We start from the raw sequence: 23521 nt of genomic DNA, 5'->3' as shown, positions 1-23521 counted from the left end.
TAAATAAGCAGGGTGACAATATACAGCCTTGATATACTTCTTTTCCTATTTGTAACCAGTCTGTTCCATGTCCAGTTCTAACTGTTGCTTCCTGACCTGCATACAGGTTTTTCAAGAGTCAGGTCTGGTGGTCTGGTATTCTCATCTCTCTCAGAATTTTCCATAGTTTATTGTGATCCACACAGTCAAAGGCTTTGGCATAGTCAATAAAGCAGAAATAGATGTTTTTCTGGAACTCTCTTGCTTTTCCCATGATGCAGTGAATGTTGGCAATTTGATCTCTGGTTCCTCTGCCTTTTCTAAAACCAGCTTGAACATCAGGAAGTTCACGGTTCACATATTGCTGAAGCCTGGCTTGGAGAATTTTGAGCATTACTTTACTAGCGTGTGAGATGAGTGCAATTGTGCGGTAGTTTGAGCATTCTTTGACATTGCCTTTCTTTGGGATTGGAATGAAAACTGACCTTTTCCAGTCCTGTGGCCACTTGCATGTTGAGTGCAGCACTTTCACAGCATCATCTTTCAGGGTTTGAAATAGCTCACCTGGAATTCCATCACCTCCACTAGCTTTGTTTGTAGTGATGCTTCCTAAGGCCCACTGGACTTCACACTCCAGGATGTATGGCTCTAGGTGAGTGATCACACCATCGTGATTATCTGGGTCATGAAGATCTTTTTTGTACAGTTCTTCTGTGTATTCTTGCCACCTTTTCTTAATATCTTCTCCTTCTGTCAGGTCCATACCATTTCTGTCCTTTATTGAGCCCATCTTTGCATGAAATGGTCCCTTGGTATCTCTAATTTTCTTGAAGAGATCTCTAGTCTTTCCCATTCTGTTGTTTTCCTCTATTTGTTTGCATTGATCGCTGAGGAAGGCTTTCTTATCTCTCCTTGCTATTCTTGGAACTCTGCATTCAGATGCTTGTATCTTTCTTTTTCTCCTTTGCTTTTCGCTTCTCTTCTTTTCACAGCTATTTGTAAGGCCTCCCCAGACAGCCATTTTGCTTTTTTGCATTTCTTTTTCCTGTGGATGGTCTTGATCCCTGTCTCCTGTACAATATCACAAACCTCATTCCATAGTTCATCAGGTACTCTATCAGATCTAATCCATTAAATCTATTTCTCACTTCCACTGTATAATCATAAGGGATTTGATTTAGGTCATACCTGAATGGTTTGGTGGTTTCCCCCACTTTCCTCAATTTAGGTCTGAATTTGGCAATAAAGAGTTCCTGATCTGAGCCACAGTCAGGTCCCGTCTTGTTTTTACTGAGTGTATAGAGCTTCTCCATCTTTGGCTGCAAAGAATATAATCAATATGATTTCAGTGTTGGCCATCTGGTGATGTCCATGTGTAAAGTCTTCTTTTATGTTGTTGGAAGAGGGTGTTTACTATGACCAGTGTGTTCTCTTGGCAAAACTCTATTAGTCTTTGCCCTGCTTCATTCTGTACTCCAAGGCCAAATTTGCCTGTTACTCCAGGTGTTTTCTGACTTTCTTTTTTTACTTTTGCATTCCAGTCCCCTATAATGAAAAGGACATCTTTTTTGGGTGTTAGTTCTAAAAGGTCTTGTAGGTCTTCATAGAACTGTCCAACTTCAGCTTCTTCAGCTTTACTGGTGGGGCATAGGCTTGGATTACCATGATATTGAATGGTTTGCCTTGGAAACGAACAGAGATCATTCTGTCGTTTTTGAGATTGCATCCAAGTACTGCATTTCAGACTCTTTTGTTGACCATGATGGCTACTCCATTTCTTCTAAGGGATTCTTGCCCACAGTAGTAGACATAATGGTCATCTGACTTAAATTCACCCATTCCAGCCCATTTTAGTTCGCTGATTCCTAGAATGTTGACGTTCACTCTCCTGTTTGACCACTTCCAATTTGCCTTGATTCATGGACCTGACATTCCAGGTTCCTATGCAACATTGCTCTCTACAGCATTGAACTTTGCTTCTATCACCAGTCACATCCACAACCAGGTGTTGTTTTTTGCTTTGGCTCCATCCCTTCATTCTTTCTTAAGTTATTTCTCCACTGATCTCCAGTATCATATTGGGCACCTACCATCCTGGGGAGTTCATCTTTCAGTGTCCTTCTTTTTGCCTTTTCATTACTGTTCTTGGGTTCTCATGGCAAGAATACTGAAGTGGTTTGCCATTCCCTTCTCCAGTGGACCACATTCTGTCAGACCTCTCCACCATGACCCGTCCGTCTTGGGTGGCCCCACACGGCATGGCTTAGTTTCACTGAGTTACACAAGGCTGTGGTCCATGTGATCAGATTGGCTAATTGTCTGTGATTGTGGTTTCAGTCTGTCTGCCCTCTTATGCCCTCCCTCAGCGCCTACCATCTTACTTGGGTTTCTCCTACCTTGGACGTGGTGTTTCTCTTCACGGCTGCTCCAGGAAAGCGAAGCCTCTGCTGTTTACCTTGGACTTGGGGTATGTCCCCACGGCCACCGCTCCTGACCTTGGACATGGGATATCTCCTCTCTGCTGCTCGCCGCTCCTGCGCTGCCCAACTGCCGCTAGCCCCTCCTGTACTGCAGGAGGTATTAACTCTTTTCTAAATGTGTGATAAAATTCTTCTGTGAAGCCATCTTGTCCTGGACTTTTGTTTGTAAAGAGTTTTTTTTTTCTTTTTAAAATTTTTATTTATTTAGGCTGCACCAGCTCTTGGTTGTGGCACATGGATCTAGTTCACTGACCAGGGATTGAACCTGGGCCCCTGCATCGAGTGCAGAGTTATCCAGGGATAAGGGATAGTCTTATCTTACCAGGGAAGCCCCTGTTTATTGAAAGTCTTTTAATCATTATTTCAATTTCAGTCCTTGTGACAGGTCTGTTTATATTTTCTGTTTCTTCCTGGTTCAGTCTCAGAAGATTATACCTTTCCAAGAATTTGTCCATTTCTTCTATGTTGTTCATTTTATTGGCATATATATATATATATGTTTGGTTTAGTAGTCTCTCGTGATCCTTTTTATTTCTGTGGTGGTAGTTCTAACTCCTCAGTTTTCATTTCTGATTTTATTGACTTGAACTCTCCTGTTTTTTCCTGATGAGTCTGGCTAAAGGTTTATCGGGTCTGTTTGTCTTTTCGAAGAACCAGCATTTAGTGTCATTGATCTTTTCTGTTGTTTTCCTTGTCTGTATTTCATTTATTTCTGCTCTGATATTTATGATTTCTTTCCTTCTACTAACTTTAGAATTTGTTCTTCCTTATCTAGTTGCTTTAGATGTATGTGTAGGTTGTTTATTTGGGATTTTTCTTTTTTCCTGAAGTAAGATTGTATGGCCATAAACTTCCCTCCTCAGTTCAGTTCAGTCGCTCAGTTGTGTCTGACTCTTTGCGACCCCATGAATCCCAGCACGCCAGGCCTCCCTGTCCATCACCAACTCCTGGAGTTCATCCAGACTCACGTCCATCGAGTCAGTGATGCCATCCAGCCATCTCATCCTCTGTTGTCCCCTTCTCCTGCCCCCAATCCCTCCCAGCATCAGAGTCTTTTCCAACGAGTCAACTCTTCGCATGAGGTGGCCAAAGTACTGCAGTTTCAGCTTTAGCATCATTCCTTCCAAAGAAATCCCAGGGCTGATCTCCTTCAGAATGGACTGGTTGGATCTCCTTGCAGTCCAAGGGACTCTCAAGAGTCTTCTCCAACACCACAGTTCAAAAGCATCAATTGTTCGGCGCTCAGCTTTCTTCACAGTCCAACTCTCACATCCATACATGACCACAGGAAAAACCATAGCCTTGACTAGATGGACCTTTGTTGGCAAAGTAATGTTTCTGCTTTTCAGTGTACTATCTAGGTTGGTCATAACTTTCCTTCCAAGGAGTAAGCGTCTTTTAATTTCATGGCTGAAATCACCATCTACAGTGATTTTGGAGCCCACAAAAATAAAGTCTGACACTGTTTCCACTGTTTCCCCATCTGTTTCCCATGAAGTGATGGGACCAGATGCCATGATCTTCGTTTACAGTTAGAACTGGACATGGAACAACAGACTGGTTCCAAATAGGGGAAGGAGTACGTCAAGGCTGTATATTGTCACCCTGCTTATTTAACTTATATGCAGAGTACATCAAGCTGGAATCAAGATTGCCAGGAGAAATATCAATAACCTCAGATATGCAGATGACACCACTCTTATGGCAGAAAGTGAAGAGGAACTAAATAGAGTCTCGATGAAAGTGAAAGAGGAGAGTGAGAAAGTTGGCTTAAAGCTCAACATTCAGAAACCTTTCCTCCTAGAACTGCTTTTAGTGTGTCTCATAGTCTTTGGATCATGTTTTTGTTTTCATTTGTCTCTGGCTATTTTTTTATTTCCTCTTTGATTTCTTCAGTGATCCATTGGTCATTTGGTAGCATATTGTTTAGCCTCCATGTTGCTTTACAGTTTTTTTTTTTTTTCTTGCAGTTGATTTCTAATCTCATGGCGTTGTGGTTAGAAAAGATGCCTGATATGATTTCAGCTTTCTTAAATTTATCAAGGCTTGCTTTGTGGCTCAGTATGCGGTCAGTCCTGGTCAATGTTCCATGTTCACTTGAAAAGAATGTGTATTCTGCCGCTTTTGCATGGAATACTCTATGTTGTTGTCCAGTTGCTCAGTTGTGTCCGACTCTTTGCGACCCCGTGGACTGCCGCACGCCAGGTTTCCCTGTCCTTCACTGTCTCCAGGAGTTTGCTCCAACTCATGTCCATTGAGTTGATGATGCCACCCAACCACCTCGTCCTGTCACCCCCTTCTCCTGTGTGTCTTCTCCTCCTAATGTGTCGTTTAAGTCTGGTGTTTCCTTATTGATTTTTCTGTCTGCATGGTCTGTCGATGTAAGTGGGGTATTAAATTCCCCCACTGTTATTGTGTTACTGTCAATTTCTCCATTTATGTCTCTTAACGTTTGTCATAATTCTTGAGGTACTCACGTGTTGGATGCATATATATTTACAATTGTTTTATCTTGTTCTTGGACTAATGCCTGGATCATTATGTAGTGTCTTTCTTTGTCTCTCATAGCAGTCTTTATTTTAAAGTTTATTTTCTCTGATATGAGTATTGCTTATCCAGCTTTCTTTTGGTTTCCATTTGCATAGAAAGCCTTTTTCCATCTCCTCACTTTCAGTCTGTACGTGTCCCTAGATGTGAAGTGTATCTTTTGTAGAGAGCATATATAAGGGTCTCGTTTTTGTATTCATTCAGCCAGTGTGTCTTTTGGTTGGAGCATTTAATCCATTTTTGTTTAAGATAATTAGTAATAGGTATTTCTTATTGCCATTTTGTTAAATTGTTTTGGATTTGTTTTTGTAGATCTGTTTTCTTTCCTTGCTCTTTTGTTCTCCTGTGATTTGGTGACTGACTTTAGTGTTGTGTTCGGATTCCTTTTTCTTTTTGTGTGTGTTTATTGTAAGTTTTCAGATTGTGGTTACTGTGAGGTTTTTTTGTTTTGTTTTATTTTTTGGCCACACCATTTGGCTGTGGGATCTTAGTTGCCTGACCAAGGATCAAACCTGGACCCACTGCAGTGAAAACAGAGTGGTAACCACTGGACCACTAGAGAATTCCCACCATGAGGTTTTGATATAGCAGTCTACTATACTAGATTGTTTTAAGTTGCTGGTCACTTAATTTCAAATGTGTTCCCAATATTCTGCATCTGAAGTTTTCTCTTCTCATGATTGCTGATCTTGATACCATATTCACGTGTGAATGTTTTCCTACCTTTACTGTATGTTTGGCTTTACCAGTGAACTTCCTCATTTATAATTTTTTTGTTTCTAATTGTAGCATTTTCTTTCCCATATGGAAAAGTTCTTTAGCATTTGTTGTAAAACTGGTTTCGTGGTACTGAATTCACTTAGCTTTTTTTTTCTTTTTGCTTGTCTCTGAAGTTTTTTATTTCTCTGGCAAACCTTAACAAGAGCCTTGCTGGTTAAAAGTATTCTTGAGTGTGGGTTTTTCCTTTTCGTTACTTTAAATATATTGTGCCAGTCCCTTCTGGCCTGCAGAGTTTCTGCTGAAAAATCAGCTGTTACCCTATGGGGATTCCCTTGTATGTTATTGTTGCTTTTAATATTTTCTTTTTGTCAGTTTGATTAACATGTGTCTCAGTGTGTTCTTCCTTGGGTTAATCCTATTTGGGACTCTCTGCACTTCCTGGACTTGAGTGTTTCTTTTTCCATGTTAGGAAAGTTTTCGCTATTATCTCTTCAGATATTTTCCCAGGCCTTCTCTCCCTCTCCTCCTTCTAGGACTCCTATGCTGCAGATGTTGGTGCATTTATTGCTGTCCCAGAGGTCTCCTCGGAGAAGGCAATGGCAACCCACTCCAGTACTCTTGCCTGGAAAATCCCATGGACGGAGGAGCCTGGTAGGCTGCAGTCCATGGGGTTGTGAAGAGTCAGACATGACTGAGAGACTTCACTTTCATTTTTCACTTTCATGCATTGGAGAAGGCAGTGGCAACCCACTCCAGTGTTCTTGCCTGGAGAATCCCAGGGACGGGGGAGCCTGGTGGGCTGCCGCCTATGGGGTCGCACGGAGTCGGACACAACTGAAGCGACTTAGCAGCAGCAGCAGAGGTCTCCTAGACTGTCCTCATTTGTTTTCATTCTTTATTCTGTTCCACAGCAGTGATTTCCATCAGTCTCTGCCTTCCAGCTCACTCACTTGTTCTTCTGTCTCATTTACTCTGTTTATTCCTTTTAGTGTCCTTTTGATTGCAGTTATTGTATTGTTCATCTCAGTTTGTTCTTTAAAGCTTCTAGCTCTTTATTAAATGTTTGTTGTATCCTCTTGGTCTGTGCCCCTGGTCTTTTTCTGGGATCTTGGACCATCTTTACTGTCATCACTTTGAATTCTTTTTTGGGTAGAGTGCCTGTCTCCACTCTGCTTAGTTGTTCTTCGCAGGTTTTACCTTGTTGCTTCCTCTAGAGTTTATTTCTCTGATGATGTCTCATTTTGTCTTAACTTTCTCTGTGTGGCCTCTGTCCCTCAGGCTGCAGGATTGTCATTTTTCTTGGTTCTGATGTCTGCCTCCTGGTGGGTGAAGTTTATCTTGGTGCTTGTGCATTCTTCCTGGCAGGAGGGACTGGTTCTTGCCCACAGGTGGGTGGAGCTGGGTCTTGTCCCTCTGGTGGGCAGGGCCATCTCAGTGGGAGTGTTTATAGGTGACTGTTGTCTTTGGATGACTCGGCAACCTGTCTGCTGATGGGTGGGACTGTGTCCCACTTTTTGGTTGGTTGTCCTGAGGTATCCCAGCAGTGGAGCCTGGGTCTTGCTGCCAAAATGGTGATCTTTGGGAGAGTTCACACTGGTGAGTATTCGTTGGGGCATCTGCAATCAGTTTTTGCCCCCAAGGTGAGTTACTGCCAACCCCTGCTCCCCAGGAGACCTTCTGAGACCTGCAGGTAGGTCTGGCCAAGGCTTCTGTGGAGTCGGTGCTTTGTACTGGGGGTCCCAGTACACGTGAAAGTCTGCACACAGCTGGGAAGACCCAGCACAGCCAAAAAAATTTTTAAAAAGAACTGGGGAAAAAAAAAAACCCAAACGCTAGAATTTCATATGAAACCATTTTTGTGAAATAAAGTTATCAAAATACTTTAAAAATGGTAGTATAATAGTATGTGTGTTTGTTTTCTGTTTTGTTCTTGGCCGCTCTGTGCCCCCTGCAGGGTCTCAGTTCCCCAGCCAGGGACTGAACTGGTGCCGCCTGCAGGGGAAGTGCGGAATTATAACCCCGGGTCTGACAGAGAAGTCCCTTCACTGTGTGTGTGTTTTACTAATATAGTAAGTAACATTCTGGTGGCAGGTGTAATAAATATTATAATTTCAAAGTGGTAATGAATGTAACATTTATTTTGAGATAGCATACCCTTTATTTAGGAAGAGACATTGTGGCAAAGGCTCAGTAACTGAACTTGTGGTCTCAAGGGTCCTTTCTGGGAAGATATATGCAGTACTGTGAATGTCACTAAAACTTGCTGGGATAGGCTTATTATTTGAATGGAAATATATCTTTGTTCAAAACAATCCAACATAAAATTTGTGAGATTGATAGTGTGTATCAAGAAGATACATATACTTGTTTGCAGCCAAGAGTATTGGCATTAGAGTGTTAAGCATAAATGAGAAAAGGAGAGAGAGAAAGAAGAGATCTATAGATCATACGATAAGAGGGAGAGTAAGGTTGTTGCTCTCCAGATTGTAAAAGTAGCACAAAATAAGATAGAGGTGTGATGGACGATTTCAGTGATCTTAAATTCTGGCAGAGATCCTTTCCTTCCTAGGGACAAGACCATTTTTTTTTTTTTTTTTGAATCACTGCAGATGGTGACTGCAGCCGTGAAATTAAAAGACGCTTACTCCTTGGAAGGAAAGTTATGTCCAACCTAGATAGCATATTCAAAAGCAGAGACATTACTTTGCCAATAAAGGTCCGTCTAGTCAAGGCTATGGTTTTTCCTGTAGTCATGTATGGATGTGAGAGTTGGACTGTGAAGAAGGCTGAGTGCCGAAGAATGATGCTTTTGAACTGTGGTGTGGGAGAAGATTCTTGCAAGTCCCTTGGACTGAAAGGAGATCCAACCAGTCCATTCTGAAGGAGATCAGCCCTGGGTGTTCTTTGGAAGGAATGATGCTAAAGCTGAAACTGCAGTACTTTGGCCATCTCATGCGAAGAGTTGACTCATTGGAAAAGACTCTGATGCTGGGAGGGATTGGGGGCAGGAGGAGAAGGGGACGACAGAGGATGAGATGGCTGGATGGCATCACTGACTCGATGGACGTGAGTCTGAGTGAATTCTGGGAGTTGGTGATGGACAGGGAGGCCTGGCGTGCTGCGATTCATGGGGTTGCAAAGAGTTGGACACGACTGAGCGACTGAACTGAACTGAAGTTCTTGGAAAAAACAAAATGAGAGAAAAGATTCCTTTGGTTTGAAATCTCATTGACAAGGAGGAAGAAACAAGTGAAGTAGGAGACCCTGAATGTTGCAGGAAAAGAAACTACTGTTTTTGAGTCTCTCCAGACAAAATGTTGAGTATAATCGAACTGTGTTTTGGGTATCAGGAAAGTATATTTTAAAAACAGAGAATTACCGTACTTTTAGGATTCAGTGTCCCAGTCAAAGCTGAATCAAAGTTCTATAAAATCTAAAATTTGGGGGTCAAATTTTAAATTATTTTTAAAATTCTAGTAAAATACAGACAATATAAAATTTACCATCTTAACCTTTTTTAAATGTATAGTAGTGTTGCTGCTACTGCTGCTAAGTCACTTCAGTCGTGTCTGACTCTGTGCGACCCCATAGACGGCAGCCCACCACGCTCCCCCATCCCTGGGACTCTCCAGGCAAGAACGCTGGAGTGGGTTGCCATTTCCTTCTCCAATGCATGAAAGTGAAAAGGGAAAGTGAAGTCGCTCAGTCGTGTCCGACTCCTAGTGACCCCAGGGACTGCAGCCCACCAGGCTCCTCCGTCCATGGGGTTCTCCAGGCAAGAGTACTGGAGTGGGCTGCCATTGCCTTCTCCGTAGCAGTGTTAAGTACATTTATATTATTGGTCAGCTATCAGTACCATCTGTCTTCAGAACACTTTTCATTTTGCCAAATTGAAACTGTCACCATTGAACAACTCATTTCCCTCTTACCACAGCATACAGTAGCCAAGATTCTGCTTTCTGTCTGAAGGTGACTACCCTAGGTACCTCTCTTAAGTGGAATCATACGGTATTTTTCCTTCTGTGACTGGCTTATTTCACTTAGTGTTGTTTTTCTGAGATTCATTCATGTGTCGTGTGGTAGAATTTCCTTCATTTTAAGGCTGAGTAATCCAGTGTGTGTATGTACTGTATTTGTTTTATCCATTCCTCCATCAATGGACATTTGAGTTATTTCCACCTTTTGGCTGTTGTGAATAATACTCCTGTGAATATCTGGGTGTGCAGATGTCTGCTTATGTCTCTCCATTCAGTTGTTTTCAAATTATTTTATTTGAGGAATTGTGTAGCATCTCATCATTAAGACCATGCAGAAAACAGTTTAGATTTTAAAGCCCAACTAAGAAAAAGATCAATAAACCAATAGGAAATTGACAAAGGATTCTGAACATGCAGTTCACAGAAAAGGAGATCAAAATTAATAGATGCTTAGTTCTCCTAAGAGGAAATGCAAATAAAATACATATTTCATTTATCAGACTGACAGGTAACTAAAAGGGTGTTAATATTCTGTGAAGGGCAAGGTTGTGATGATATGGGGGCTTATATACAGCTAATGGAGTTATATAGGGTCAGCCTCTAGAAAGGGGCGTTTGTAATCACTTATCAGAATTAAAAATGCACATACCCGTTGACTTAGCAGTACCCATTTTGAGAATGTTTCCTACAGATATTTTTTGCACAGCTGTAAAAGATAAATATATAGGATTAATACTTGACGTATTGTTTGCAGTAGCAAAAACTTGGGAGTAACCTAAATGTCCATCAGCTTGAAGACTAGTTATATAAATTGTTCAGTTCAGTTCAGTCGCTCAGTTGTGTTCAACTCTTTTCGACCCCATGAATCGCAGCACGCCAGGCCTCCCTGTCCATCACCAACTCCCGGAGTTCACTCACACTCACGTCCATCGAGTCAGTGGTGCCATCCAGCCATCTCATCCTCTGTCGTCCCCTTCTCCTCCTGCCCCCAATCCCTCCCAGCATCAGAGTCTTTTCCAATGAGTCAAGTCTTCGAATGAGGCCAAAGTACTGCAGTTTCAGCTTTAGCATCATTCCTTCCAAAGAAATCCCAGAGCTGATCTCCTTCAGAATGGACTGGTTGGATCTCCTTGCAGTCCAAGGGACTCTCAAGAATCTTTTCCAACACCACAGTTCAAAAGCATGTTATATCTATACAAATCCTATGCAGCTATAAAAAATTTAAACGCTCCTGATATGGCTCTGGATAAGTCTGTAGGATGTATTATTGAATGAAAATACAAGGAATAGAATCACACATATAGTATGCCATCATCTGTGTAAAGAAAGAAAAGAATATGTTTGCTTATATGTGCATAAAATATGTATGGAAGTATCTATAAGATACAAATAAAGCTGTTGTCAGTGGTAAGGGAGAATGACTATTCAAAATTTAGGTGAAAAAGATATGCATAGAAAAAAGCAAAGGGGATTACTAAAATAGAGGAAGAGAGAGTTCTAAACCAATGACTTAGATCCTCTAACACACCTCTTAAGAAAAATAGCAGAACCTCAAAATCAACATGTGAAAAAACTTAAAAGCTTTTAGGATTGATTTAGACTAAAAAGTAGTATAAGAAAACCAACTCCTTGGGTATAGTAACACATTTCTTTCTTTTTTGTTGCTTTTAGTAATATATTTTTTAAAAACTAAATCTTAAACTATTTTTTGGCTGCGCCACTTAACCTGAAGGCTTAGTTCCCCAACCAGGGATTTAACCTGGGCCCCCAGCAGTTGAAGGTCAGAGGCCTACCCACTGGACTGCCAGGGGTCCAAATCCTAAACATTTTTAGATATATATAAAAAAAGAAAAATGCAATAGTCTTCCTTATCTGTGGAGGTTATGTTCTGAAACAACCAGTGGATTCCTGAAGCTGCAGATAGTACCTCTAATTATAGTGTTTCCCCCTCAAGTTTGTTTATGAATTAGACATGGTAAGAGATTAACAATAATGATAACATAGAACAATTGTAGTCATATAAAAGTAATAAAAGTTGTGTGAGTATGGTTTCTCAGTCTCAAGATATCTTATTACTGTAAAAGTTTAATGCCTTTTTCATTTAAGCACTTACCATGCATGTGGTCAAATTGTCAACATCTGTTGGATCATAGAAAAAGCAAGAGAATTTTAGAAAAACAGCTACTTCTGCTTCATTGACTATGCTAAAGCCTTTGACTGTGTGGATCACAACAAACTCTGGAAAATTCTTAAAAGAGATTGGATACCAGACTACCTTATCTGCCTCCTGAGAAACCTGAATGATGGTCAAGAAGCATTAGAACCAGACCTGGAACAACAGACTGGCTCCAAATTGGGAAAGGACTATGTCAAGTCTGTATATTGTCACGCTGCTTATTTAGCTTCTATACAGAGTACATCATGTGAAATGCTGGGCTGGACGAAGCACAAGCTGGAATCAAGATTGCCAAGAGAAATATCAATAACCTCAGATGTGCAGCTGACACCACCCTTATGGCAGAAAGTGAAGAAGAACTAAAGAGCCTCTTGATGAAAGTGAAAGAGGAGAATGGAAAAGTTGGCTTAAGGCTCAATATTCAGAAAACGAAGATCATGGCATCTGGTCCCATCACTTCATGGCAAATAGATGGGGAAATAGTGGAAACAGTGTCAGACTTTATTTTTTGGGGCTCCAAAATCACTGCAGATGATGACTGCAACCATGAAATTAAAAGACACTTGCTCCTTGGAAGAAAAGCTATGACCAACCTAGACAGCATATTAAAAAGCAGAGACATTACTTTACCAGCAAAAGTCCATCTGGTCAAAGCTATGGTTTTTCCAGTAGTCACGTATGGATGTGAGAGTTGGACTATAAAGAAAGCTGAGTGCCAAAGAATAGATGCTTTTGAACTGTGGTGTTGGAGAAGACCTTGAGAGTCCCTTGGACTGCAAGGAGATCCAACCAGTCCATCGTAAAGGAGATCAGTCCTGAATATTCATTGGAAGGACTGATGTTGAAGCTGAAACTCCAATACTTTGGCCACCTGATGTGAAGAACTGACTCATTGGAAAAGACCCTGATGCTGGGAAAGATTGAAGGCGGAGGAGAAGGGGGTGACAGAGGATGAGATAGTTGGATGGCATCCCTGACGCAATGGATGTGAATTTGAGTAGGCTCCAGGAGTTGATGATGGACAGCGAAGCCTGGCGTGCTGTAGTCCATGGGGTCGCAAAGAGTTGGATATGACTGAGGGACTGAATTGAACTGAAGCCTTCTTCCCCATTCCTCCTCTGTTTGATTGACAGGATTATGTCTCCTGACTGACTGTATTTTGATTTCAGTGAAACTTTTCACAGAGTTCATGACATTCTTGAATGTGAGGTGGGTAATAGAAAGGCTTGTAAGTGAAAAGTGTTAACTCATGGGTTTCTGTCTTTGGTTAGAGTCTTATATTCTTTTCTGTCTTCGTTTTTACAAAACTACACAGGAGAGATAGTTAATGTGTTGGACTATTTGATGTTTAATATATATGAATGTAAAGTTCTACATTTATAATAATGATATAATGTATTAAATTCCTGCCTCAAACATTAGTTATACAAATACAGAATAGAGAAGGCCTGATTTGAAAGCTCTTGATGAGAATTCCTGAGAAATAAACAAGTAGATTTTCTCTTGGTGTCAGTGATAGTACTTCTTTTTTGACGAATAAATTGGTCATGGCTTTCTAGAATCTTAAGTGTATTTATTTACTTGGAATAATTGTCTCAAGAATTTTTCCTATGAAAATATTTAAGAGGATACTAATAGTTTTAAAAGATATTTTTAGCTGTTTTCTTTGGAATAGTAAATAATAAAAACATAACAATAGAGAAGCGATTAAATTGTGTTATCTACATGTCAAGAGTAAATTAGTTACTATGATTCTGTGGCTGTATAGAAAAATGTTGGCAGAATGTTAAATAGAACAGAAATTATATATCTGTTTCTATTGTAATGAAATTCTGTTTACATGTTAATGAGACTTGAAAGGACTTTTAAAACTATTGAGAACTGCTTTTTAGTGTAATGTAATAATATATGCATGCTCAGTCACTCAGTTGTGGTCGACTCTTTGCAACCCTGTGGAGTATGTCCTCCAGGCTCCTAGGAGTCCATGGGATTTTCCAGCCAAGAATACCGGAGTGGGTTGCCATTTCCTATTACAGGGAAGGTAATAATTAAATAGTGAAATTTAAGCATTTTAATTTTATGATCAGAAAGTGATATAGTTTATTTCCTTGCAATCTTAATAACAAGCAGCAGTCTTTCCCATGAAAAGGAGAAAAAGTGAAATGTAATATTAGGCTATATTATTAGAGGTGTGGTGTTCAGACCATTGAACCCACACAGGTCATCACATTTGGAATATGGTTTTCAGTTTTAGGTGTTTTGCTTTTGTTTTTATTGTAGTGTAATTGGTTTTCAATGTTGTGTTAGTTTCTGGTGTACAAGTGTTTTCATATTAAGAAAAGAATCTGTAAATGAATCATGGAGGAGATCTTGGAATTCACATGAGGACGGAGGTGGGAATGTTTACCCTGTTAATGGGTTTTAGAAGGTGGGGACAGGAAGAGGAGAAAGGGGAAGTAATAATATAATTGACACCACCCTTATGGCAGAAAGTGAAGAGGAACTAAAAAGCCTCTTGATGAAAGTGAAAGTGGAGAGTGAAAAAGTTGGCTTAAAGCTCAACATTCAGAAAACGAAGATCATGGCATCCAGTCCCATCACTTCATGGGAAATAGATGGGGAAACAGTGGAAACAGTGTCAGACTTTATTTTTCTGGGCTCCAGAATCACTACAGATGGTGACTGCAGCCATGAAATTAAAAGACGCTTACTCCTTGGAAGGAAAGTTATGACCAACCTAGATAGCATATTCAAAAGCAGAGACATTACTTTGCCAACAAAGGTTCATCTAGTCAAGGCTATGGTTTTTCCAGTGGTCATGTATGGATGTGAGAGTTGGACAGTGAAGAAGGCCGAGTGCCGAAGAATTGATGCTTTTGAACTGTGGTGTTGGAGAAGACTCTTGAGAGACCCTTGGACTGCAAGGAGATCCAACCAGTCCATTCTGAAGGAGATCAGCCCTGGGATTTCTTTGGAAGGAATGATGCTGAAGCTGAAACTCTAGTACTTTGTCCATCTCATGTGAATAGCTGACTCACTGGAAAAGACTCTGATGCTGGGAGGGATTGGGGGCAAGAGGAGAAGGGGACGACAGAGGATGAGATGGCTGGATGGCATCACTGACTCGATGGACGTGAGTCTGAGTGAACTCCGGGAGTTGGTGATGGATAGGGAGGCCTGGCGTGCTGCGATTCATGGGGTTGCAAAGAGTCAGACACGACTGAGCGACTGATCTGATCAAATATTTAAATGTCAGCTGGAAAAGGGAATAGTTGTTTCTTTTAGCTGCAGAGGGCAGTACTAAAATCAGTGGGTGGAAATAACAGCAAACAGGCTGTGGAGTCCAGGGTGGACCAGTAACTAACATCCAGTGGATCTGACAACAGGATACAGGGACTAACTGGGTGACTGGCCAGAGGGAGAAGAAACCAAGGTGTAGGGCACCAAGACAAGGAGCCAGTCTCTAGTTCCTTCCAGAAGGTCACAGTATAAAGAAACAATTACTAGAAGAGTTAAGAGACTAGACAGGATCATCAAAAATACATAATGCAGGGAATTCTCTGCTGGTCCAGTGGTTAGGAGTTCACACTTTCACTTCTCGTGGCCCAGATTCAATCCCTGATTGGGTAACTAAGATCCCACAAGGTGCAGGATGCTGCCAAAAAAAAAAAAAAAAAATCATGATGTAGAACCAGTTATTAACTGACCTTGGCTACCATATAACAGATGATCTCGGATCCTTTGGGCACAACGTACAGATGGGAATGAATAGAATTGTTACTAGAGATCAAGTAGAATTGAGCAGGTGAAGGAACTTTAAACTTTTGTAAATTAATTATATGTATTAAAGGAAAATGAGGATGACTTCCTAATGTCTCCTTTCTCACTTCTGCCGTTTATGCCACTTGGTTTCCTAGTCACCAGTTGACCACTGCCCCTTTCTTCTTATCCAGACATCTTGCTGTGAGCGTGATCTATAAAGTGGTCTCCTTAGGCCAAGCCCCATCAAGAACTTCAGACTTATTGTGAGGCTTAGTTGTGAGTGTCTGGGTTTGGATAGCCCGCATGCACTCTAGTTCAAGGAACCAAGATTCGGACTTCTACTTGAACTTCTTGTAGGAATGGTGGTCTATAGTGACCTTACTAGTTTTCTCCTTGGGGACTAGAACTTCACATCAGGGCCCTACCTACTGACTAGACCTCTTAGCTGCATGACTCCACGTGTGTCTGAGCTTGCTAAACCATGGCTTCCCACACCTGCCCTCATCTTCCTGTTGACTTTTCTTCAGATTATCTGAACTGTTTTGCTTCTTCCCACCAATTTGAGGCTCCGGGCTGATTTCCCTTTTGCTTTTCAAACCTGCCAGGCAAGTTTAGATCTAGATGTTGGCTCCTCCTGACTGCCCTGTCCGCCCATGTTTGTCTTTCTTACTTTGCTTTTGTTGTTGCCCTTTGATAATCAAACTGTCAAAATTCAGCCTCCCCTCCCCTGCGCCCTTTTTTTTCTTCTTGCAGTACTTGCCTTATTGCAGTGTGCAGTGTTCTGGAATCAAACACAACATCTCAAGAGGTTTGCCTGTATTTTTTTTTTATCATTTATTTATTGTTTTTATTAAATGGAACTATAGTTGTTTTGCAGTGTTGTGTTAATTTCTGCAGTACCACAAGTTGGTTCAGTTACACACACACACACACACACACACACACACACATATATACATGCATTCTTTTTTAAAATATTTTTTTCCATTATGGTTTATCATAGGATATTGAATATAACTCTTTGTGCTATACCAGTAGCACCTTCGGAGAAGGCAATGGCACCCCACTCCAGTACTCTTGCCTGGAAAATCCCATGGATGGAGGGGCCTGGTAGGCTGCAGTCTATGTGGTCGCTAAGAGTCACATACGACTGAGCGACTTCACTTTCACTTTCATGCATTGGAGAAGGAAATGGCAACCCACTCCAGTGTTCTTGCCTGGAGAATCCCAGGGATGGGGGAGCCTGGTGGGCTGCCGTCTATGGGGTCGCACAGAGTTGGACACGACTGAAGTGACTTAGCAGCAGCTTAGCAGCAGTAGGACCTTGTTGTTTATCCATTGTGTATATAAAAACTTAACATCTACTAACCCAAGGATTCTACTCCATCACTCCCCTTGGCCACCACCAACTTGTTCTCTGGGTCTGTGATTCTGTTTCATAGATAAGTTCGTTTATGTCATATTTTAGATTCCACATACAAGTGATATCATGTGGTGTTTTCTTCCTCTTTCTGACTGACTTCACTTAGTATGATAATCTCTTGTTATGATAATTTCATGGATAGTCATCCATGTTGCTGCAAAGGGCATTATTTCCTTCTTTTGGACTGAGTGGTATTCCATTGTGTATATGCACCACATCTTCTTTATCCATTCATCTGTTCATGGACATTTAGGTTGCTTCCATGTCTTGGCTGTTGTGAACAGCGCTGCTGTGAACACAGGGGTGCATGTAACTTTTTGACATATAGGTTTGTTTGGATGTATGTCCCAGAGCGGGATTGCTGGATCATATGATAATCCTGTTTTTAATTCTCTGAGGAACCTCCATACTGTTTTCCACAGTGACTGCACCAACTTACATTCCCACCAGCAGTGTAGGAGGGTTCCCTTTTCTCCACACCCTCTCCAGCATTTATTATTTGTAGACTTTTTAATGATGATCAGTCTAACAGATGTGAGGTGGTACCTTACTGTAATTTTGATTTGCTTTTCTCTAATAATTAGTGATGTTGAGCATCTTTTCATGTGCTTATTGGCCATGTATTTCTTTGGAGGAATGTCTCTTTAGGTCTCCTGCCCAGATTTTGATTGGGTGGTTTGTTTTTGTTGTTGAGTTTTATGAGCTGTTTGTGTACTTTGGAAATTAAGCCCTTGTTGGTCACATCATTTGCAAATATTTTCTCGCATTCCAAAGGTTGTCTTTGTGTTTTGTTTATGATTTCCTTTGCTGTGCAAAAGCTTGTAAATTTGATTAGGCTCCATTTGTTTATTTTTGCTTTTATTTCTAATGCCTTGGGAGACTGAAAGAAAACATTGGTACAGTTTATGTCAGAGAATGTTTTGTCTCTGATCTCTTGTAGGAGTTCTGTGGTGTCATATCTTATATTTAAGTCTTTAAGCCATTTTGTGTTTATTTCTGTATATGATGAGAGTGTGTGTTCTAACTTCATTGATTCATATGCAGCTGTCCAACTTTCTCAACACCACTTGCAGAGTCAGGGGGAAAAGCCAGAAAGAATAAAGGAAAACCAGGTTTTCCTCAGATTCTTTCTTAGAGGTTTCTTCCCTTTCTCTTTTAAATATTATATTTCCCCAGAGTTCTGTCAGTGATTGCTTTTCTTTTCACCTAATACACTTCCGATCTCATCCACTGTTATACTGAGGTGATGACTCCCAAATACACAGTTCTAGTGAAAATGTGTCCTTTGAACTAGAGACCTACATCTGTCATGACATTCGAGAGACGCCTCAAACAAGTGGTTTTCCCTCCCACACTTGACTCTCCTCTTGTATTACTCATGTTGCTGTTTGGTGCCACCATCTACCCCAGACACTATCTTGTCTTCCTAGTCTTCAGTTTTACCATTTCTATCCATTTAATCTCCAGACCCTGTTCTAGCTCTTAACTTTCTCCAAAATCCATACCCTTCTCTCAGGTTTAACTCACTGTACTTATACTCTGAGGCAGGAATCATACGCGCAGGGTTTACTGGTTGTCACGTGGGGTCCAGCGTTTCAGCCAGCATGTGGTTAGTGCTTAGTATGTGTCAAATGAAAGGGTGGAGGCCAGTGTCTTGGTTCATTCTTTGCTTGTTTTCACCTGAGTTACAGCACTATTTCCCTAACTGGCCCCTCTGCTTTTTACTTCCTTTCAGTGTGTTGTCTATACCACCACTGTGTGACATGTCTAAAATATGACTTTTAAAAATCTGTAAATAATTTAATGTGTATTTCTGAAAGGTAAGGTATTTTAAAAAGCCATAACCACTATGCCATTATCATAGCTAAAAATTTCACAATTATTCTTTGACTTTTTAAATTTTATTTTTTGGCCTCACTGTGCAGCATTCGGGATCTTTAGTTCCTTGACCAGAGATCGAAGCTGTGCCCCCTTCAATGAACGTGTGGAATCCTAACCACTGGTCCAGGGAATTCCCCTTTCCATTTTTCCCCCCAAATTAATTGATTTTTAATTGTTACTGGAGACAATTATTCTTGAATATCATCAGCTATCTAGTCAGCGTTCAAATATTTTCTCATAATTTATTTTGAAAATTATTTACAGTTCTTAAGAGTTCAGGTTCCAAACAATGTTCATACATTGCAATTAGCTGACATCTCTTACATTTCCTTTAATCTTTTTTTTTCCCCCCTTCCATCTCTTTCTTTTTATCTGTTGAAAAAACTGACTTATTGAAGTGGGAGTTGGATCTAGTGATCATTCCTCGAGAGATGATGCTTTTCTCTTGGGCCCCCTATTGTTAGGGTTCTAAATTTGTCATCATATGTGTTCCTTCCTGGCTCTGTGGATTTGTGTGTTTCTACTTCCTGGGCAGAGAATGATGCCTGTGTTGCATGTTTTCTTTCCCTTTTCTCTGTCACCTTGATCCCCCTCTCTTTTCCTTCCCTTCCCATCCTTAGTAAAAGTACACAGTCATGTGATGTGAGCTAACTAGAGTTAAGCAAGGTTTTTTTTTAATGCATTAAATTATCAAAACGGAGAGTAAAGTAAAATCACATTCTGAGAGTCTGGTACATAAACCCTTAGGTTCTTCTCTTCACCAAAATAGGAAGGCTAAATTGGGTAGAAGCATTGACCTAATGAGCATCTGCATACAGTTAAAAAAATTTTTTTTTAAAGAATTTTACTAAGTTCTTGTCAATGTCATGTTTTTTTCCTAGATCTCATATTTTGGATTCTGGCTATGTTATAATGAACAGCACTTCGACATCAGATGTCATTGGTCGGAGAGTTGAAGTTAACGGGGAACATGCAACAGTGCGTTTTTCTGGCCTTGTCCCTCCTGTGGCAGGTAATTTATGACTTTGTGTGTGCGGGTTTATTTTGTAGTTGTTTCTGTTAGGTGTCTCAGTAGAGGTCTGTAATACCAATTTGAGGATGCTAACAAGCAAGTTATATATGCTCTGATACAGTTTTACTTCAGTGGTATCCATGACTTAATTTGATTATACACTTATCTAATTATTTAATGTTACTATTTTATATTAAGTCATTCTTAAAATATCTTCACTGTAAACTTTAAACCATAACAAAACTTGAATTCCCATAATCCTAAGCTCAAAAATGAAGTAATATTTTTGAAATTTCTATTATCGTTAATCCATATGTATGTGTAATTCAAATTGATCTGAATACAATTTGTTTTTACCATTTTTCACTTATAATTTGGTATATATCTATGTTTCTATAGCATTATTTTACTTGTATTTCCTTTTTTATTGAGATAATTAACATATTAGTTTCAGGTGTACAATATAATGATGCAGTATTTGTATATGTTGCCTCTTGGCCACCTATAGGTCCTCTTTGCAAATATTTTCTCCCAGTTTGTGTGTTGACATTTCATTTTGTTTATTGTTCCCTTTGCTGTACAAAAGCTTTTGAGTTTAAGTAGGTCCCATTTGTTTATTTTTGTTTTTATTCCCATTATTCTGGGAGACAGATTGAGAAAAGATATTGCTGCAGTTTATGTTGGAGAGTGTTCTGCTTATGTTTTCCTCTAGGAATTTTATGGTACCCAGTCTCACATTTAGATCTTTAATGCATTTTGAGTTTATTTTTGTGTATGATGTTAAAGAATGATCTAATTTCATTTTTTTTTACGTATAGCTGTCCATTTTTGCCGGCACCATTTGTTGAAGAGACTGTCTTTCCAACATTGCGTGTTCTTGCTGTCTTTGTTATAGATTAAGTGACCATAGGTCCACGGGTTTATCTCTGGACTGTCTATCCTGTTCCATTGATCTATATTTCTGTTTTTGTGCCAGTACCATACTGTTTTGATGACTATAGCTTTGTAGTATAGTCTTAAATCAGGAGCCTGGTTCCTCTAGTTCTGTTTTTCTTTCTCAAGATTGCTTTTGCTGTTTGGGATCTTTTGTGTCTCCATACAGATTTTAAGATTATTTTCTAGTTCTGTGGAAAATACCAGTGGTAATTTGGTAGGGATTGCATTGAATCTGTAGATTGCCTTGGGTAATATGGTCATTTTGACAGTACTGAGTCTTCCAATCCATGAATATGGTTTCCATCGGTTGTGTCTTCTTTGATTTCTTTCATCAGCATCTTACAGTTTTCAGAGTATAAATCTTTTGTCTCCTTAGGTTTATTCCTTGGTACTTTATTCTTTGTGATAAGATGGTAAGTGAAATTGTTTCTTGAATTTCTCTTTCTGATCTGTCATTGTTAGTGTATAGAAATGGATTTATTTGTATTTGGCTTGTGAGATCTCAGGTCCCTGACCAGGGACTGAACCCTAGCCATGGCAGTGAAAGCCCAAAGTCCTAACCACAAGGCCGCCAGAGCACTCCTTTACTTGTATTTCTTAATGGTTACATTTAGTGTAGTACATAGTTTGTTTAATCATTCTTCCTTTTTAGGCATTAATTTCTAGTTTCTTTTTTTACTTTTGTCAATGACAGTAGTATAGTAGACTTATTTATATGTCTTAGTCAATCAGTCAACAAATATTTAAATACCTTCTATATATCAGGAATTGGCTTAAATGTATACAAGGTATTCAGTGGTAAATTTACACCAGAGGGTCTCAAAATATGGTCCTAAGGAGTATCAACGTCACTTGATTACTTGTTAGCAATGTACATTCTTGGGCCCCACCCCAGAACTACTGAATCAGAAACTCTGGAGTTGGGACCCAGCCATCTGCGTTTAAAGAAGCTCTCCAGGGCATTTTACTAGGTTCATTAAGGTTGAGAACCACTGAACTAGATAGTTATGGACTCTGCCTTCATGGACCTAAGATTTACCAGAATATTTAGTATGGAGAGGGTTTCTTCTCTTGTTTTACTTGGATTATTGGTAAATTGAAAGAGAAAATAACATTTAATCTTAAAGCCAGCTGATTAGCAACCTTCATGGCTAATTAAGCAGCATTGTGTACCAGTTGCTTTTATATGCTCTCCACTTTGAACAAGAATATTATTACAACTCTAAAATTATAACAGCTCTAGAATATAGATGTTATTTTTACAGATGAAGAGACCAAGACTCAGGTCTCAAAGCTTTCCTGTAAAAAGCTGGCATTTGAAACTGTGCTTTTGAGCCCATACCCTTTCTGTTCTATTGCTTCTCAAGATTATGAATAGTTTATGATGCTTGATATATATTGCCAAGTTGCTGTCTGAAAGTAGTGGATCAATGTCCAATTCTTGGAAATTTTGAATGCCCCGGTTCTCTGGGAAGTAGACTGAGATGGAGATTCACATTTAGGAAGTTTACTATTCAAAAATTGTATTAGGTAGTCCTCTTAGAATTGATAGTAATGCAAGGGAAGGGAAGGGAGCCGGATTGGGCAGAGGGAGAAGTTGGGCCATGAGTGTTCTAGTCTTCTATTTATTTTTAATTTTTGTTTATTTTTGGCCGTGCTGGGTCTTCATTGCTTCACGTGGGCTTTCTCTAGTTGCAGCAAGCACAGGCGATACCCTTTACTGTGTTTCCTGGCTTCTCATTGCGATGGCTTCTCTTGCTGCAGAGCAGGGACTCTAGGCGAGTGGGCTTCAGTAGTTGTGGCCGTAGGCCCTGGGGCTCAGGCTCAGTAGTTGTGGCACGTGGGCTTAGTGACTCCATGGCATGTGGAATCTTCCTGGACCAGGGATCAAACCCGTGTCTCCTGTATTGTCAGACGGATTCTTATCCACTGAGCCAGGAAAGTCCAGGTGCCATGATTATTCTAAACAAAGGATTTATCTGATCTTGTGGGGGACCTCTGAAGATGGAATGGCCCTTCAGAGTCTTTCAGAGTTGAGATGTGATGATCTATCACTGGGTTGTGGCTGCCTTAGGAAGGAGGTGTGCTCTGGGCCAAGGTGTTTTTTCCCAGTGGAGACAATTCTAAAAGAGGGCCTGCAGCTGAGTGCCAACTGCCAAAAGCCAGTACTGCCAGCACCCAGGGGGAATTCATTCCAGTTCCTAAAGGCAGATTGGAGTGGCACCTCACAAATACAGTAAGTTAGGTGGAACCTATTTAATGGTACTTTAACAATATGAAGGGATGTACATTATTAAGTTGCCTGTGACTTGGACACTTTCTTCATGTATGTATTATCAGGCATTTTTCCCCCAGAAAATTATAATTCTGCCAAGAGGGAGCTTCTGTGTATTTACTTTTTATTAATTATATCATTGTATGCAGCATTTTTTTCCATTACTTCAGTTGGTGCTACTTTTGGATTTCTTGTAGAACTCATCTCTGGGATAGGTACAAAGATGCAGAGAAATGGAACACAGATTTAGTACTTACTCCTTATTTCACTGGATGTGGCTGTAGGGCTGTTGGACAACTCAATGAGTTAAAAGCTTAAAAGCACTTAGACCAGTTACTGGTGTTTGCTGAGCA

The 23521-nt window shown here is 40.2% G+C and overlaps 1 protein-coding gene across 1 annotated transcript in view; it reads left to right on the top strand.

Annotated features, from left to right (window-relative positions):
• Positions 1-23521, top strand: part of TBCE (tubulin folding cofactor E) — an 89056-nt gene that overhangs the window by 7873 nt on the left and 57662 nt on the right. Inside the window, 1 exon segment of the mRNA XM_005905648.2 lies at positions 19827-19957. Coding sequence (XP_005905710.2) covers positions 19858-19957 — 100 coding nt within the window. The 5' untranslated portion in view covers positions 19827-19857.

The sequence above is a fragment of the Bos mutus genome, chromosome 28 (assembly GCF_027580195.1).
Source record: "Bos mutus isolate GX-2022 chromosome 28, NWIPB_WYAK_1.1, whole genome shotgun sequence".
Lineage (NCBI taxonomy): Eukaryota > Metazoa > Chordata > Mammalia > Artiodactyla > Bovidae > Bos > Bos mutus.
This window is presented reverse-complemented; position numbering and strand designations above follow the sequence as displayed.